This window comes from Hippocampus zosterae, chromosome 9 (assembly GCF_025434085.1).
Source record: "Hippocampus zosterae strain Florida chromosome 9, ASM2543408v3, whole genome shotgun sequence".
In the NCBI taxonomy this organism is placed as follows: Eukaryota; Metazoa; Chordata; class Actinopteri; order Syngnathiformes; family Syngnathidae; genus Hippocampus; species Hippocampus zosterae.
In genome coordinates this window covers 3,770,333-3,789,357 of record NC_067459.1, presented here as the reverse complement: position 1 = coordinate 3,789,357, position 19,025 = coordinate 3,770,333, and the positions used below count along the sequence as shown (strand labels likewise).

The following is a 19,025-nucleotide window of genomic DNA, read 5'->3' as shown; positions in this document are numbered from 1 at the left end:
GATTACTGTATTTTCCACATCTACAAGTCGTTTTTGCTTCAAGTGTAGATGAATTTTCCATACGAGTTCTCATTTCTATAGCTCTACAAAATTCTTTTTTAAAGTTTTTTTTTACAAATAGAATACAAAATCTGTGACATTTCCATGGTACAAGTTACTTTTGTACCAAATTTACCTCCATATTTTCATCCATCCATCCATTTTATCCTCACAAGGGTGCGCTGAAGCCTCTATCCCAGCTGTCTTCAGGCTGTTGGCGGGGTACACCCTGAACCGGTTTCCAGCCAATCACAGGGCACACATAGACAAACAACCATTTGAGGTCACAATCACACCTTGGGACAATTTAGAGTCTTCAATTGACCTAGCTTGCATGTTTTTGAAATGTGGGAGGGAACCGGAGTGCCCAGAGAAAACATGCAAACTCTACACAGGAAGGCCAGAGCTGGAATCGAACCCTGCACCTCTACAATGTGAGGCGGGTGTGCTAACCAGTCGCCCACTGTGCTGCCCACCTTTATATCTCACAGAGAAAGTCACTTTTCAGAATAGAATTTATATGTTTAAAATGTGTTTTTAGGTTATATATTTTGATTTCTATAGATTCCAAAATTGGGGTTTTCATTAGGTGTAATCTTAATCATAACCAAAATCATTGAAAAAGTCATGAAGTATTTCACCATTACATAGTGAAGCTAAGCCACTTGCAAATCTTATCTGTTTCCACGTGAGAATCAAGGGTAAAAAAATAAGAGGCTACCAAATTATAAGCAGTTTTGAACAAGAGTACATGCAGGAGGTGTATTTTTAACTGTACACTTAAAGCTTGCAGGCATTGTTTAAAAGGCTTTAAGCCTGAAGTGATAAAACGACAGGTGCCATGTTTAACTGTTCTAATGAAATTTAACGCAAAGCTTAGTAAACCTCTGTTAACATTTTCTTAGGACGGCCCGGTGATTGAGTGGTTAGCGCATCAACTTCACAGTGCAGAAGTGCAGGTTTCGATTCCGACTGCGGCCTTGTGTGGAGTTTGCATGTTCTCCCAGTGCCTGCGTTGGTTTTCTCTGGTTTCCTCCCACATTCCAAAAACATGCACGGCAGGTTAATGAAACAGGTCCTTGGGGATGAAAAAGGTGGCCCAAAATTGTAACGTCTCGTTGGTCTACCTTTGGTGGCCCGCCACCCCACTCCCTTACATTCCCGAGTAGTTTGTTCCATTATGCTTCATTTACAAATTTGGCAGAAATTTATTTTCTGCGTATGGGGACATCGTCGAAAAGGCAACAAGAGTCGTGGGTGGAAAAGAGGAAAAAAGAAAAAAACAGTGAGATGATGCTCGTGCATCATTTGCACATACTCCTCCCAAAAAAAACTGCTGTACCTCAAGAAATTCTAATTGCGATTGTGTTATACAAGCTCGACAACAACAACCCAAAACGCTGTTGTGAAAATGTTGTGACCTGCACATCGATTACGCTACGAAAATGAAATGGAATGTTACGAGACAAAGTTGTTTTCTTTCCAAAAACGATGCCGACTTTGTCGAGGGGTTCGGAGGGCAAGAGCAACGTCGATTGGTGTAACTGTTATATTTGCAAAACAAATCGATCTTAAGCTGTGTAGATTTCTCCCTTTGATATGCATTGTGTTTGTATCATGTCCATAATATTTTTATAGTGTCCCATCAGTCCTTGTCTATAAAGGTAGATTCTTGAAATTTTCACGTACCTGTGTTTTAACCACAGGTACACGCTTAGGGCACTAAAATGGCCCGTGCAGGCCCTGCATGTGAGCAAAACGACACATTCATTGAGCCTATTTGTATTTTACGGGCAATGTTGGGAGTTGTGACGCATACAAACCAACGATGTACAAGAAACATCAGCAATGTTTTGCAAAATATCAGACGACACGACTGTTGGTGCGCTATAAATACATGTCATGCCTTCAAATTCCCATGCTATGGGGCTGAGCAAATGACCACATATGTCGTACACGTGTCCGGAGTCGCACACAGGCCCTATTCGCTGGGAAAAAATGTCATAAAAAGGTTAATTAACCTTACCTGTCGTGTCCCAGCAGAAGGTGGTAAGCGCACGGATGTATAAACAGACGACACAGTTTAAAATAGATTAAATAAAGAAACAGCAACTATACAGCGGTTGAAATGATCCAAATAATTGGTGTCTGCCACCCCCCGATTCAAAATTGGCAGCCGAGGAACCCATAACGCACCGTGCGGCTCGGTGATCTGTAGCCTCTGTGAATTTAACTTTTGGAATTATTTCTGGTATGCTCATCTGTTGGGATGCAGATGTATGTTTTATTTTATTTATTGTGTTCTTCCCCGTTCTGTTTAAAAAAAAAGTTTATTCTTACCTTTGTCTTACAGTTTTTGGCGGTTGGAAGTTTTGAGCGTGAGACATCTCGCGATCTCTGCAAATGATGAATGTAAGAAGCTCCGCCCCTTGCTGGTAAAAGGCTGCATACGACATGTGAGCGTCAGGTACCGGCCAAGGATACCTCAGCGCTCCCATCTCTCACCGCTCCTCAAGGTAAAACGTGTTTAAATTCTTTCAGCTCGGATAGTCTGTTGAGTCGTTTCAGTGGTAGATAACACATTCTGGAAGATGTTTTAGATCTTTCTATTATTCTTATAAGCTTGATTTTATGCATCTGCCTTTGAGATGTAGCCCTATCTACAAATTAAATGCACACCTTTTTCAATTGATTCGAAAACACATATTATAGTAATTTTTGTCACTCATACCTGTCAACTCATACGGTTTAGCCATGGTTCATACGGATATTATGGTGAATCTTACGTATATTGGTCGTATCGCACAAATCATACGGATTCTGAAAATTTACACCCCACCCCCCAACAGGTAGTTCCGTTTGCTTTTGCCCAGAATGGTGCTAGTCTACTCGAATGCTTTCATTTCCGGCAACTTTCCAGTAAATTTGATTTACTGGAAAGTTACCGGACATTGTATAATGGATATCTACAATAAATATCATTGAACATTTCGTGGGGTTTTTTTCTGCCGTTATTTTGACATATAAAATGCTTTGGGATGTTATAAGGATTTTTTGCTCTTTATAAGGATCTTTTGGGTAGTTTATACAGGTTGGCGCTCCGAAAAGTTGACAGGTATGGTCACTCTTTGATTGAAATGTGTTGTTTCAGACTTTGGTTTCTGGAAGCCCCAAAAACAACAACAAAACTAAACGAAAAATACGTATGTGACTTTACGCAATGTTATTTTGGAAACCAGTAGACTCTACAGGGGTAATTATAGTACAGCTCAGATGTATGTATGTATTTTTAAAAAAGTTATATTAAAAATATCTGTTGTTATTTTTTTAAATACACTAATTATAATGTAAGCACAATAACTAGCTGGGTAGAAGAATGAAAAAAATAACAGCTATTATATTTGTGTATATATTTTTGTTATCTTCTGATTTTTCATTTTTATTTAGTACAGTTAGTAGTAATTTTACATTTCTAAAGTACAGTGCTCTTTTAAGGCAAAGATTATGGACCGACCCAGTTCCATTGTGGAATCAGGTGTTAATCCATTCCCTCAGCAGACGCACAGAGGAGCACTTTAGGAGAGAGGGCCAGAGGGTGCAAGAAGCAGGAGGGCAGATACAGGACAGCATTTAACAGAAGCTTAACTAACCACTGCTATCACCTCTAATCCCCTATGGTTTTGAATGTCGTGCAACTGATAGGTACAAAAAGGCTTTGCTTAGCTGGGACTGACCTCACCTGTGGACATGCAACCATTTATGTAACCCGGTCTGAAAAAGGAACATGGGGTGTGAAACAGGTCAATGAAGGACCATTACGCATTGTTCCCCTAATTTCCAAATTTCACCACTGTAAATATCGATTGAAGATATGTCCGTGAAGAACAGGTAATTTAGTTGGATACATACAATCAGTATTTTAGTTTTGTTGTTGTTGTTGTTTTTCAAGAGAAGAATTATGTATGACATCATAGTCAATATTTACAAGAAGAATTTTTTGTTGTATTTGTCATCACAAGAGTTGCAGGTGTGCTAGATTCATTTGCGTATGTTATGATTTTAAAGTTTCCTGCCCTTTTCTTTTCAGGAGTCTACGGTAACGTCAGAGCCAAGATGGGGCGGAAGGAGATTGTCTGTAGTTGGAAGAAACCCATAAATAACATCAAGGATGTGTTTGACTTCAAGGGGAAGATGGGATCGTAAGTACTGTGCATTCAGATGATAAAGTTTGTGAGAAGTCAGACGGGTTACAAGATGCCACCCTCCTAACTTCATCTTTTGCCTTGCAAAGCTGCCATTTACAGTGAACCTAATTTACCTAAACCAAATATCAAAAGGAGGACACTCCAGGCTCAGATTGGCACAGGTTTAAGGATAATCCTTTCATCGCCTTCCGCACAGCTGACTTTATCAATGGAACCTTTAATACAGTCTGTGTAAACCACTCACAGCTCCACCTTCGAGCGGAGGCTGTCCCATGTTTGGTATGCTGGTAGATAGTGCAACATATTTAAGTCTAACAATGTACACATTCTACAGCCATACAGTATACTGTAGACTTAAATGAAATGCAACCGTTTTGTGAGTGGCGTCGCTACACATGAAACAGTAACAGTCTGTATACAATGTAGAAAAAGATCGAAACCGAAGCTGTAAGTAAAATGTTTTATAATACGGTACTAGCCTTGTGCATGTAAACTGTGCATCGCACGTCCTATTCCGTTTGATTTTAGACATGAATGAGTAAAATGAATGGACAGAGCCAGGACTGAAGAGACACACCGGAGTGTATCACATACTCACAGAGCTCTAGCCATGATCACATTGCGAGGTAAAGTTGGCCTCACAACAACAAAAAAACTTGTAAACTTAATTATAAGCCTGTTACCTCATCACTGTCTTGTGGACTCAAAGCTGCTTAAAGTTCTCTTATCATGGACTGGCTGTTAATAAGTATGGTGTGTGTTTGTCTGTCCCTGATCACTGACGTCAGATCGGAGCAGTGTGGGAACATCCGAGCCTAACTTCATTATGGGATTAGGAGTATGACTGAATATACAGTATTTGTGTTGAATGCGCACTCTAGTTTATTTCGTGGATGTGCTGCATATCAGAGTATAAAGCCAAGCAATAACCGGCGCTGTGCGCAAGAAACAGAAATGTCATATTTTTTACCCATCCCTCGATTCACCCTTTTTTTCTTTTGTGGTTCTGAGGTAAAGTGAATAATTCTTATATCGTAACTGAATAGCATTCGCTGGCGGGCGTGTGATTCAAATCACAACCTGATTCATTCAAGTGCATCAAGGCAAGTTTCTGTCAGGCAAATACATTGTGTTGAGAGTTCGGCAAGCACATGATGAGCAGCAAGCGAGGATGTTTGTTGTGTCTAGTTGGCTAGCTTTCTGTCCCAACAAGGCTGTGACATGGGCAAGGGGGTTAAAATGACCCCTGTCAAGTTTGTGGAGCTTCAAACTCACCAGATCCTCCCACAGTAGGAAAAAAAAAAAAACTTTCACACTCCAGTTATTATGATGCAGGACAACAAGCCGTGGGTGGCCCGGTGAGGGACTGGTGAGTTTGCATGTTCTCCCCGTGCCTGCGTTGGTTTTCTCCGGGTCCTCCGGTTACCTCCCACATTCCAAAAACATCCGTGGCAGGTGAATGGAACATTCTAAATTGTCCCTCGATGTGAGTGTGCGTGTGGATCGTTGTTCATCTATGTGTGCCATGCAATTGGCTGGTAACCAATTCAGGGTGTCCCCCGCCTACTGCTCGAAGACAGCTAGGGTAGGCTCCAGCACGCCCCGCGACCCTTGTGAGGATAAGCGGGTCAGAAAATGGATGAATGGATGGACAACAAACCGTCCCATGCTGCAAAAAAATACCGGTGAGGCTTTGGCTGTAATGGTTACTCAGGCCCTGTTCACCGTCAGCACAACTTAAGAGCCTGTGAAACATTCCTCAAAAGAAGCTCTGTAGGGTGAATGGAGGTATACCCCCCAAAATAAACTTCTGCCCACTAAACATTGATTTACAGTTTCCGTGAATGAGTGAGGTGTTCAGGTGGTGTTAATGTTAACAAGTTACTTCAAGGGCAACAATATTTTGGGGTTCAATGATACCTGTAGTGAAATAACAGAAATGTGACAGCTCTTTACGATACTTTCGATTTTTTTTTGCACAGCTGTGCATAATCATTCATTCATTCATTCATTCATCTTCCGAGCCGCTTGATCCTCACTAGGATCCCAGCTGTCTTCGGGCTGTAGGCGCGGGACACCCTGAATCGGTTGCCAGCCAATCGCAGGGCACACAGAAACGAACCACCATTCGCACTCACACTCACACCTAGGGACAATTTAGAGTGTTCAATCAGCCTGCCACGCATGTTTTTGGAATGTGGGAGGAAACCGGAGCACCCGGAGAAAACCCACGCAGGCCCGGGGAGAACATGCAAACTCCACACAGGGAGGCCGGAGCTGGAATTGAACCCGGTACCTCTGCACTGTGAAGCCGACGTGCTAACCACTGGACTACCGGGCCGCCCACGCTGTGCATAATCATTTGGAGCAATTTTTTAAAAAACAGAACGTGTCAAATAAATATCAAAGGTTTTTACAGATATTGATGATTTTAAAAATTGCATTCAGGCATCGACAATCAGGAAAATGAACAAAAAATTGCAATAATTTGGAGCACTAGTGAGGATAAGCAGTGCGGATAATGAATGAATGTTTGTTAATTAACTTAGCCCCCCATCAAATTTCTACATTGCTTTTCCTCATTAAGGTTGTGTGTGTGCTGGAGCCTATTCCAGGTGACATAAGTTGAGGTATAACCTGAGGCTGGACACCAGCCAATCACAGGGCACACAGTAATATAAAGTAAATAAAAGCCCCCCTGCTAAGTATGTCACAGTATTTAGTTTTTCTGCTGTGCTTTCTCCCGTTGAACAATTCACCGACAGTGTCAATCAAAAGTGACTATTATTAACCTTGGAAAGGAAGATTCGTTGACGGAGCTCTTTTATTGGCTCTCATGAAGATTGTGCGTTAATGGAAGAAGTGGTTACAATGTTTTGACCAGTTGGTGAGCATTCACTTTCTGACCCAACTTTCCTTAATGTCTTTGTCATTGTTTTGTGTAGGGGGTCTTTTTCTGAAGTTTTCATGGTGAGAGAGAAGAAAACGGGGAAATTGTTCGCTCTGAAGTGTCTGAAAAAAAAGCACCTCACCCACAGCAACCTGGAAAACGAAATCAATGTTTTGAAGAGGTAAAACACACACAGCAATCATCTGAAAGATAGAGACACCTACTTCTGCATAAAGCTTAAATATATTGTTTCAACGAGAAAAGTATGCTTCCACACAGAACGAAACAGTTTTGGTCTCTGAAAATGTACTCATGAAAGACAGACATTGTTTTTGTGGTCCACTATGCCAACAGGAGAGAGCACCTTTCAAACATGACACTGTGAGGTGTTTGTCAAAATACCGTACCCTTCCACAGGTGCTGAGGTCTCATTAGTTTCTAAGTCTTCGATTGCATTGCCTCAAAAATGTTGAGCAACAAACTCAGGATGCTGTACTACCATATGTGTTGTGGCGTTTTTTTTTTTGTTTGTTTTGTTTTTTGTTTTGGTTTACAACTGAATTTGACCCCAAAAATGAAGCAATGCCATATTTTGCTAAAATTATTTCAGGACAATTTTTTGGAAGTATTATGACTTTTGCCTGCTTCAAGGTAGTTTTGAGGATGTTTTTTTCCTTTTAACCCTTTCAGGGACAGCGGTTACTACAGTGGACAGTTTATTGTGTTATCAGGTTAAGGGTTATCATTGTTGATTTGATTTTGATTTGACTTTTTATTAGGTATCTCATTGGATGCATGAAAGCGTTCAGGAGGGTCCCAACAATTTTGTCAATGTGTCTACTCATGGCGCTAAGGTCTGCAATGAAATCTAAACGTCTTTCCTCTGATTTCAGGATAAAGCACGACAATGTAATAGGACTGGAGGATTTTTATGAGAGTCGAACACACTACTACTTGGTCATGCAACTGTAAGTGTACATGATGAGTATTGAGACCCTTGGTTATATATGTGGAGTAAAAGAGATGAAACATAATTACGAATGACATTCCTCATTTGTGTGCAGGGTGTCAGGTGGGGAGCTGTTTGATCGGATTTTAGATAAAGGTGTTTTTACGGAGAAGGATGCAAGCCTGGTGATCAAACAGGTGCTGGAAGCTGTTGACTACCTGCATGAAAACAGTATTGTCCACAGGGACTTGAAGGTAAAACGCATGCATGCAAGACACTTGAAAGGCACTTGTAAATAAAATGTATTATTATTATTATAGTTTAGTATTTAAACTGTAATAGCTTATACTCACCCATGTATCTCAATCTTTCTGTTCTTTTGCACTCTTCGGCTAAGTAGCCTGAAAACCTGCTGTACTACAGTGCGGATGAAAATGCCAAAATCATGGTTAGCGATTTTGGCCTCTCAAAAACACTGGAGCATGGGGTGATGTCCACAGCATGTGGCACACCCGGATATGTCGGTAAGTTACTTAGTGGGGCACACACACATAATCAAATCAATTAAAACATATTAAGGTACCTGCATGATTATCCACTATCAATTTCTCTTGTAGCTCCAGAGGTTTTGGCCCAAAAACCCTACAGTAAAGCTGTTGACTGTTGGTCCATTGGAGTTATTACCTACATCTTGTAAGTAGCTTTTCTTTTTAACTTATACAAGACTGTCATTTGTTGCTAAAGCGCTACATAAATAACGATGTATTGCAGTGGTTCTTAACCTGGGTTCGATCGAACACGCTCACGTGGCCATCGCTTGCTGCAGATGATCACATTACCTTGCTTGTCCACTCAGTGCTGCGGGGAATTTCTTTTTCTCAGTAGTCACCGTGTGACTGTCGTGATAGTCCATTGTACAATTTAAAAAACTATACTTATGCCATGTAATTTTGTTAACTTTTTTCTGTTTTTCATAAATGTCTTGAATTTTTATTTTTCACGAATGAAGGGTTCGGTGAACGTGCATATGAAATATCCATCTATCCTTTTTCTGAACTGCCTATTCTCACAAGGGTAACGCGGTGGGCTACGTAGGGTACACCCTGAGCTGGTTGCCAGCCAATCGCAGGGTATATACATGGACGAACAACCATCCGCTCTCACGCTCACACCTAGGGACAATTTAGACTGTTCAATCAGCCTGCTATGCATGTTTTTGGAATGTGGGAGGAAACCGGAGTAGCCGGAGAAAGAAACCCCACGCAGGCACGGGGAGAACATGCAAACCCCAAATAGGAAGGCCGGAACTGGAATTGAACCATGCACCTCCGCACTATAAGGCCAACATGCTCACCAGTCGACCGCCGTATTACCGTATTGGCCCGAATATAAGACTGCCCTGATTATAAGACGACCCCCTCTTTTTCACGATTCAAGTTTGAAAAAATACTTTTTGAACACCAAATTAATTTTTATACAGAAAATAATTACAGTACATATGAAACAAGCGCCGACATCAGGCGCCGACAGGTATGGCAGCCTCGGTCACACGCTCCCTAGTATTATCCCTGTCATTTTCGTTTGTTTTTGGCGACCCTGAGCGGCTTACTTACACGAGGGAAAAGTTGCTGCGCATTGGGGAGTCTACGCTCGGTCTTTTTTCACCAGCACACGAAAATCCACAAGGTTTTTCGGAGCTAATCGCGAGCGGAGCGGCTGCGCTGTACGGAGCATGGAGACGCCGCCGGAGGAGGGGGAAGCGAGCCGGCGTGCTCGTCAAGCTCCGGCAGCGCGGATTTCAAACCCCGCTCCCATCGATCCATCTTGCTAATCTACGATCTCTGCCAAACAAGATGGATGAACTTCTTCTCCTCACAAAGACCAACAAAACATTTGCACGTTCTGCTCCGCTCCGCTCTGCTTCACTGAAACCTGGCTCAGTGACCGCCATCCAGATCCCGCGCTACATCTACCCGGCTTCCGCCTTCTCCGAGCCGACCGCGACACGGAGCTATCGGGGAAATCGAAAGGTGGTGGAATTTGCTTCTATATCAACGAAGAATGGTGCACTGATGTCACGAAGCTCGACGCACACTGCAGCCCGGACCTGGAGTCGCTGTCTTTAAACTGCAAGCCATTCTACTCGCCACGTGAGTTCACCTCCTTTTTACTAGTCGGTGTTTACATTGCGCCACAAGCTAACGCTAACACGGCGATACAAACGCTAGCCGAACAAGTAAACAAACTCGAACTAAAATACCCAGAGTCACCCCTGATCATTTTGGGCGATTTTAATAGAGCACATATTAACCGTGAACTTCCCAGATATAAGAAGCACATCGACTGTTTCACCAGAGAAGGCAACATTCTAGATCACTGCTATACAACAATCAAAAATGCATACCGATCGGTCGCCCGTGCAGCATTGGGTCTTTCTGACCACAATTTAATCCACTTAATACCTACATACAGACAGAAACTCAAATGTGTTAAACCGGTTGTTAAGACTGTGAAAAAATGGACAGATGAAGCAAAGTTAGCTCTACAAGAATGCTTAGACTGCACTGATTGGGGCGTCTTTGAAACTTCAACGGGCACACTGGATGAATACACAGACACTGTAACATCATACATCAGTTTCTGTGAGGACATGTGTGTACCAACGAAGTCGTTCTGCTCCTTCAACAATAACAAGCCATGGTTTACTCCCAAACTCAGGCAACTCAGGAAAGAGAAAGAGGCCGCATTTAGAAGTGGAGATCGGGCACCTTACAAACATGCCCGAAACCAATTGACAAAGGAAATTAACATCGCAAAGAGAAGCTATGCAGAGAGGCTGAAAAACCAGTTCTCTGCTAACGACTCTGCATCTGTATGGAATGGCCTGAAAGCAATCACTAACTATAGAATGCCATCCCCCCAAACAGTGAACAATAAGGGTCTTGCTAATGAACTAAACATGTTTTTCTGCCGATTTGAAAAGGACACCCCCATTTCCCACACACACCCACCTCTACCAGAAACCACTCTACCTACCCCCCCCCACCCTCTTTTTCTCCACTACAGATCCACGAACAGGACGTGAGACGGCTCTTCAAGCAGCAAAAGATCAAGAAAGCTCCGGGGCCCGACAAAGTGTCCCCCTCCTGCCTGAAAGTCTGCGCTGACCAGCTGGCTCCGGTCTTCACACAAATCTTCAACAGATCCCTGGAGCTGTGTGAGGTCCCATCCTGCTTCAAACAGTCTACCATCATCCCAGTTCCCAAGAAACCGGCAACATCGGAACTGAACGACTATAGGCCTGTCGCCCTGACGTCTGTGGTCATGAAGTCCTTTGAACGCCTTGTGCTGAACCACCTAAAGAACGTCACTGGACCCCTGCTGGACCCTCTCCAGTTTGCCTACCGGGCAAACAGGTCTGTGGAAGACGCAGTCAACATAGGTCTGCACTACATCCTCAAGCACCTCGACAGCACAGGGACCTACGCAAGGATTCTGTTTGTGGATTTCAGCTCTGCGTTCAACACCATCATCCCGGAACTCCTCACCCCCAAACTACTCCACCTTGGTGTGTCCCCTACGATCTGCCAGTGGATCCTCAGCTTCCTGACGGGACGGACACAACAGGTGAGACTGGGAGCAACAACATCATCAATACGCACTACCAGCACTGGAGCCCCACAGGGATGTGTCCTCTCGCCACTGCTCTTCTCTCTCTACACAAACGATTGCACCTCAACAGATCCAGCTGTCAAACTCATAAAGTTCCCAGACGACACCACGGTCATCGGTCTCCTCAAAGACGGCGACGAGTCTGCGTACCGCCAACAAGTGGAGCAGCTGGAGCTGTGGTGCGGCCGACACAACCTCGGGCTGAACACGCTCAAGACTGTAGAGATGATCGTGGACTTCAGGAAACATTCTTCTCCTCAGTTGCCCCTCACACTATCCAACTGCCCTGTGTCAACCGTCGAGACCTTCAAGTTCCTGGGAATCACAGTCTCCCAGGACATGAAGTGGGAAGTCAACACCATCTCCATCCTGAAAAGGGCCCGGCAGCGGATGTACTTCCTGAGGCTGCTGAGGAAGCATGGCCTGCCACAGGAGGTGCTACGACAGTTCTACACTGCAGTCATCGAATCAATCCTGTGTTCTTCCATCACAGTTTGGTTTGGGGCCGCCACAAAAAAGGACAAAATCCGACTTCAACGGACAGTTAGGACGGCAGAAAAAATCATTGGCACCGCCCTACCCACTCTTGAGGACTTGCACACTGCAAGAATCAAGACAAGGGCACGGAAAATCCTCCTGGATCCCCCGCACCCTGCCCACCACCTTTTTCAGCCACTCCCCTCAGGCAGACGCTACAGATCCATGCGCACCAAATCCAGTAGACACTTAAACAGCTTCTTCCCCCTAGCCATTAACTCCTTAAACAGTCACTGACATAGTCACTCTTCTTGCACCACAAAATGGTACTTCAAAACTACTGGTTACTCTAAAATGGTTCAATGATTTTGTTGTTTACGATGATACTAGTGCAGCGTGTTATACCGGAGACAAATTCCTTGTGTGTTCTACATACTTGGCCAATAAAGATGATTCTGATTCTGATTCTGATTCTGATTCTGATTACAACAATATATTTGAGAGAAAAAGCATGTTACTTTGCCTCATTCAAATCTAAGGTGCAATCATATTCGTAAATGAATGGCTTCTGGTTTTTGAAATGTAAATTACATCAGAACTTCTCAGCTACCGGTTAACCTGGACGATCTTTGACCCACTTTTCTCCAGATTGTCACTACGTTTCATCATTTTCTGTAATCTCATCGATTTTCTTCTCTTTTTCTTCTTACTGCTATTTTTTATATTTCTTCTTTGTCCTACCGCTATTTCTATTTTTATTCTTATTCTTCGTGGCAGGGATTCATTTTGGCCTGGGGAGTCAAGTTCAGCATTCGCTTCATTGATATCTGTTGCCATCTAGCGTCGTGAATGGGGATAACGTCTAGACCCCGAATATAAGACGACCCCCACTTTTTCAGTCTTATTTCAATGCAAAAAACGCCGTCTTATATTCGGGCCAATATGGTATATCGTTCACACAATTATTGATGCATTTGTAACCACTGGGTTCTCAATTTTGTGTTAAGTACACAGTCCATGAACTGCAGCAAAGGGCAGTTTTCCAGAATCTAGGAGAGTTAGCTGACCTGCTCAATATTTCCTCATCTGTGAGGGTGCATGCCAGTTGACGGGATCTAGACTGGTGCCCTTTGGTAAAACAACAAAATTCGTTGTTACGTAACCATTTCGTAGAGCAAATTGTTTCTGTTATCCAGGATTTTAAAACAGTACACCGTAACTGAATTTTCCATGGTAAAAGTGATTACTGGTACATATTTGAAGGTAGTTCTCTCTGTGTTCCAGGCTATGTGGATACCCTCCGTTCTTTGAGGAGAATGAGACACGTCTGTTTTCAAAGATCATGAGAGCTGAATATGCCTTTCATGCTCCCTTTTGGGATGAGATCTCTGAGTCAGGTATGAAAAAAAAAGTTTTGGAACCATCCTCCTGATCGATATGATCATCTGTAGATTGTTCAACGTACCAATAAAAACAGTGCAGACATTAAATGTGTACATTGATTGCACAAAGATCCAATCTCTCACTGCTGTAAATCGACAATGCATGCAAAACAAAACAAAACAAAACAAAACAATGCGCACCAGATCCATGGAATTATGGTATGTTTGTGTACATAATATTTACTAACTTTACTGAGTACTAAAACCTGGATTTTACAACAGCATGATCCAATTCTGAGACGCATTCAAATGGCATATAAATCTTTGCATAAGATTCGCTAGCAGGGCATGAAATATATAAACTCCTGACCGACAAAAATCTCACTTGCATCGCACTAACTTGGCCTTCCAAGCAATATGCAGTCATCGGTAACCTTAATCTCAAACAGAGGGGTACAATATGCTTTAAACAACTTCTTGATATTCTCCAAACACTGAACAGAAATTTTACAAGCGAAAACACTGACATGACAGGTAAAATGATTTTCACCTTTTTGTTTGCTCTCCGGAATAATCCGGTGTAGAAAAAAAAGTTTATCTTAAAAAATGCAAGACCGACAAAGTACAACAAAAGACACTGATAACAAAGAACCAGGAAATAACGAAACAAACCAAAAACGCTTGCAAAAGGCAAGGATCAAGTAAATAGCTTGTCCAAAAAAAAACTGTAAATCCGATGCATGAGAATACTTAACTGAGGAACAATAACAAGGAATTACAAAAAAAAATACTTTAAAAACGTGGCGAGAAGCTATTTAGCAAAAAAATAACAATAAAAAACAACCTATGAACATGTCGAAAATTCAGGCACTTGAAGACAAGGGTAAGAAAGCAAGGCTGAAATAATCCAACAGCCAGGTGTCGGTGTGTCAGAGCTTTTCAAGGCAGATGGATAGTGAGTAGGCGTCAGTTGCAGCTCATTACGGAACACCTACCATATCCGCCGGAAACTGAAAAAAATAAACAGGACAGATCATGACACTTTTGGTCTTGCAGATCTTAACACTCTTTTTAGGCATTTTATCGTCCATCAAATTGAATACCATACTCAGAATGTATCTTCCACAGCTGTTAAAATCTAGCCCTGCTAAGAGAAAATAGCCAGATCATCAGCAGAACTCTATTACCAACAGCAAATGCAACAAAGACTGCATTTCCCCATTTGACCAGCATGCTCTGATTGCTGTACCAATATGCCAGGACCCCGATGAAACTCCTCTTTGACTCAATTTTTGGAACAGTTTATGATGGTTGACTCAATCGAAAGCTTGATAGGCATGGATTTTTGTTTAATTTGTAACAATGTAAACATATTGGACTCGATGTATCTGTTCAATATGTTCACAGCAAAAGACTTCATTAGGAATATGATGGAGAAAAATCCCATGAAACGATTCACCACTGAACAGGCTCTGCGACATCCATGGTGAGTTGATTTGTTTTTTTTTTGTCCTTCTTACAATACTTATCCATGATTACACAACAATTTTTTTTTCTATGAAGACACCATTATTGCAAAACAGTTAACAATTATAACTGATTTTCTTCCAGGATTTCTGGAAGCACAGCTAAAGACCTGGATATTTATCATTCGGTCTGTGAGCAGATGGAACGGAACTTTGCCAAAGCAAAATGGAAGGTTAGTTACAATGTTGGGTTGTCTATATTTCAGCTGTCATCATCGTCATCATCCTCACCAGGGTTCTAAATTATTTGTTTTGATCACCAGCCAATATGGCTTGTGATTCCCTCAAATTACCAGCCAATTAGGATTTCCACCAGCAAATTTTTATCAATTTCTTAAAAACCTTATGATTAAAATGTTTAAAAATCAGGCATAGAGATCAAAATTGATTATTTCAGATGCCTTTTATTTTGAAATCACATTGAAATCACACATGAAATCACAGTAACATCAGATCTTCACAAAAGTATTGTGGTTGGATACCTGAGGTGGCCTAGTGTTCCCGAAACCACGTCTGGTTCTGTTTTAACTAAAATTCACTTTTTTTTTTTTTTTAATGAGGTGAAATGTTCTTGATGTAGAGTCAAAATTTACTTTATTTTCTATCTCAACTCCAGAATGTTTATTTTACAACGTTATTTTAAATCCAAACCACTGATGTGCATGCATTAGTCGGAAGGCTTTTATTTTGGCTCGCCGATGGATTACCATAATGCAGAGTATTTACAATTGCTGCGGCGGCTGGTTTGACTTCAGTTTTGCGAGTCGAGGTTGACTCGACCGCTGTTGGTTTTTCTCCTCCTCCGAGCTGCCATCATGCTTTATTTACATTTTGAAGACACGTGGCTGTGTTGAGTCCCTGTGGCTTGGGTTGTCAAATAAGGTGTTTAGCCGCATGTATGAAAGCTCTTTTACCACGGGTTTCGCAGGGTTTTCTCCTGAAAGAAACCTGGCACCCTTGAACAAAACAGAACCGTCATTTAAAAACTATTCAGACAAAATAAGCGCGTTCACAAAAGCATTCATCAGGCAGAAATACGCTTTGTTCAATTTCACGTTCATCCAATATTATTAGGTACAACGCCGCGTGTAGCCAATGGGCGGATTCAACGTCATTCCATAGCATCACGACACAGTACTTATTGGAAATGTCGGAGTTACTGCCCTGTGTACGAATGGCTGAGAACAAAATATGTCAGTTTATCAGACTGACACGATTGCCTTCTGCGTCAATGGCGAAATTGGCGAGAAAGTTTTTATCAACACTCACTAAAATGTTAATCAGCATTTGGCGGGTGTTAATTTAGAGCCCTGATTATCATCAGCATCATGTGTTACGATATAAATCATTGATGGTTTGGCAAAATAGGTCTTGGAATTAATTTACATCCTCAATTTGATTTGCCATTCATATTGTCGAAATTAAAGGTAGATTATTTTTGGCCTATCCCCTGGATTTTGCTCTTCTCTAATGTTCATTCTTTACTTACTGATGCCTCTGCTATTATACACTCCAAAAAGAGGTTGAATAAATAAGGCAAATATTGAAAAGCCGGTGAGAACATGAAGCACTGCCATCTGTTGCCGCTACTCTTTTGTGTAAAAACTATGGTAATTTTCCAAACTATCTTTCAGGCTTGTTAAATAGAAATCTCACATGCAGCTCATATAAAACAATTTCATCAAATATTACATCCATCTTCCTTTCACATACCAAAAGCATACATGTTAACTCATTCAATCGCAGCCATTTTCACTGGAGCAACCCCCTCAATCCCAGCGTTTTACTGGATTTTGACAGATTTTGCAAGGCCCACAGAATATTTGGTTCTAATGCTATATAAACATGGAGCCTACCAAAATAAAGTTTGGACTCTCTTCTATCAGCAGAAAAAAAATGTGTTTCTATCTTTTTCCATTCTTCAGCAATCGGGATAACAAAATGGCTAAGTTTCATGAAAATGGCGATTCCTGGGCAAAAAACGGACAAAAAGAGCTTTTAGTAAAAGCACGCATTTCAAGCATGTGAGGCACCACTGCCACCTACTGGTCGCTTTTTAAAATGATTTACAATGCAAACGGCTTAATTTCATTCACAGATTGCATCAGACCCTACTCCTCTCTATGACTCAAAAAAAGACTGAGATGTACAAGTATGTCCTTGGTAGACGGGGCCTAATTTAAAAAAGAATGAAAGAGCTCATTCAAGAATAATAAAGTCTCCGTAGCTTTGTGAATGTATCACTGTAATCCTCAAGAGGGTAATCTGGGGTAATGAATGAGTTAATACTTTTATTGTGTTTCAAATTTGGGCAATATAATCGTGGATAGCACTTCTGCCTCACAGTTCGGAGATGTGGCTTTGAATCTCGCACATCTTTGTATGGAGTTTGCCCGTTCTTCCTGTGTTGAGCCGCACCTGTTTGTAATCATGCATGGTTACCAACTGGATTAAAAGCCACGCCACCTGACGACTGGTTGTCAGATTAATCAACTTTGCTCATTACTGTTTCCAAGGGCTTTCCATTTCTAGACTGTCTTAATTTTTGTCTCTTAGTTTTGCCACGTAGTTCTTTGCGTTTCTGTTGTTGTTGTTTTTTTTCATTAAGGCATGGTCTCGGTTTTCTATTCTCGTGTTTTGGATTCCCCTTTTAGTTGACAAGCTTTCTCGTTCCTTGCCTTTTGCAAGCGCTTTTGGTTGGTTCCGCATTTTTCCGGTTCTTTGTTACCAGCATCCTGAGTTGTACTTTGTCGGTCCCACATTTTTTTGTTAATAAACACATTTTTGTCAGACGCGCTTATCCTTGTCTATGTTTGTGGTATCCACTCCTATCCGGATTATTTCGAAACCTAACAACTAAAGTGACATGTTTGTGTCATGCAAGGACAGAAAGAACCATTTTCACCTCATTTCTCTGTCAACAGCAAGCCTTCCATGCAAGTACCGCGATCTACCACATGAAGAAGCTGCAGGTGTCCCACAGGGAGAACTGCTCAGTCACTCCTCTCTCACTGCCCCACATCATTGTCCAGACCTCCTCTCAGAGTGATTTAGAATCTCTCGGTACCTCCAATGACGAAGCTCTCTGCATGGACCCAAATGGAAATCCTCTCCACACCTCCAGTCACCTCGGTTGCATTGCTGCTGAGCCCAGCAGGGGTCTTTGTCCTCCAATGAGAGGCCATCATAGGGAACCCAACTACCTGCTTGCGGAACCAAGAGAGATCCACTCAATGGGCTCAGAGAATGACACTTCTTTCATGTCATCCAAAAGGTCATAAATGCTCCGATATTGATGAATGTTAGCTACAGTATTAGCCTCTTAACAATGAATCATGTCTGCATTGTAGCCTGGAGGCTGTGGCTGAGAGGAAGGACCCGCCACTTCAATCTGGCATTTGTTCTGTCATGTGATTGGCTGATAAACATGAGACGATTCTCACGTAAGTAAAAGGCTTTTCACTCTCTTGGTCCTTTATTTTCCAAAACTAAAACTTTGCCATCTGTTTCGGAAATCCTTTAATTCCACAATATCTGCAATTTCAGGTGACAACACCAAGCGGCGTTGTTCTTGGCTTGAAGATGTCAGCGCATTGACTGCCCCACACTTCGGCCCTCAGAACTGAGGAAAATATTTTCTCATGACTCACACAATCAGTTTAACTGGAAACAATCTTTCACTTTTCTCTCTTCTTTACCTCCTTTTAACTAAGCACAGAATATATTCAAATGTTTGTTTGAAGCTGATGAACTTTATCTGTCTGGATTTAATGTAATCTGGAAATTTGACATCAGTTGATGGAAAAACACAACTTGCACATCGAAGGGCCCAATTTTGAGTCGGTCATGGATAATAACTTATAAATCTCTAGTTTTTGCGCTTTG

At 41.9% G+C, this 19,025-nt stretch overlaps 1 protein-coding gene across 1 annotated transcript; it reads left to right on the top strand.

Annotated features, from left to right (window-relative positions):
* Positions 1-2,457: 2,457 nt before the first annotated feature.
* camk1ga (calcium/calmodulin-dependent protein kinase IGa) lies at positions 2,458-18,963 on the top strand. The gene is made up of 13 exons (XM_052075191.1): positions 2,458-2,555; positions 4,127-4,238; positions 7,190-7,315; positions 8,028-8,102; positions 8,199-8,337; positions 8,484-8,607; positions 8,701-8,776; positions 13,517-13,629; positions 15,022-15,100; positions 15,226-15,313; positions 18,065-18,414; positions 18,491-18,583; positions 18,687-18,963. The coding sequence occupies exons 2-12, from the start codon at positions 4,153-4,155 to the stop codon at positions 18,552-18,554; spliced, it is 1,320 nt and encodes a 439-aa protein (XP_051931151.1). The 5' UTR covers positions 2,458-2,555; positions 4,127-4,152; the 3' UTR covers positions 18,555-18,583; positions 18,687-18,963.
* The last annotated feature ends 62 nt before the right edge of the window (positions 18,964-19,025 follow it).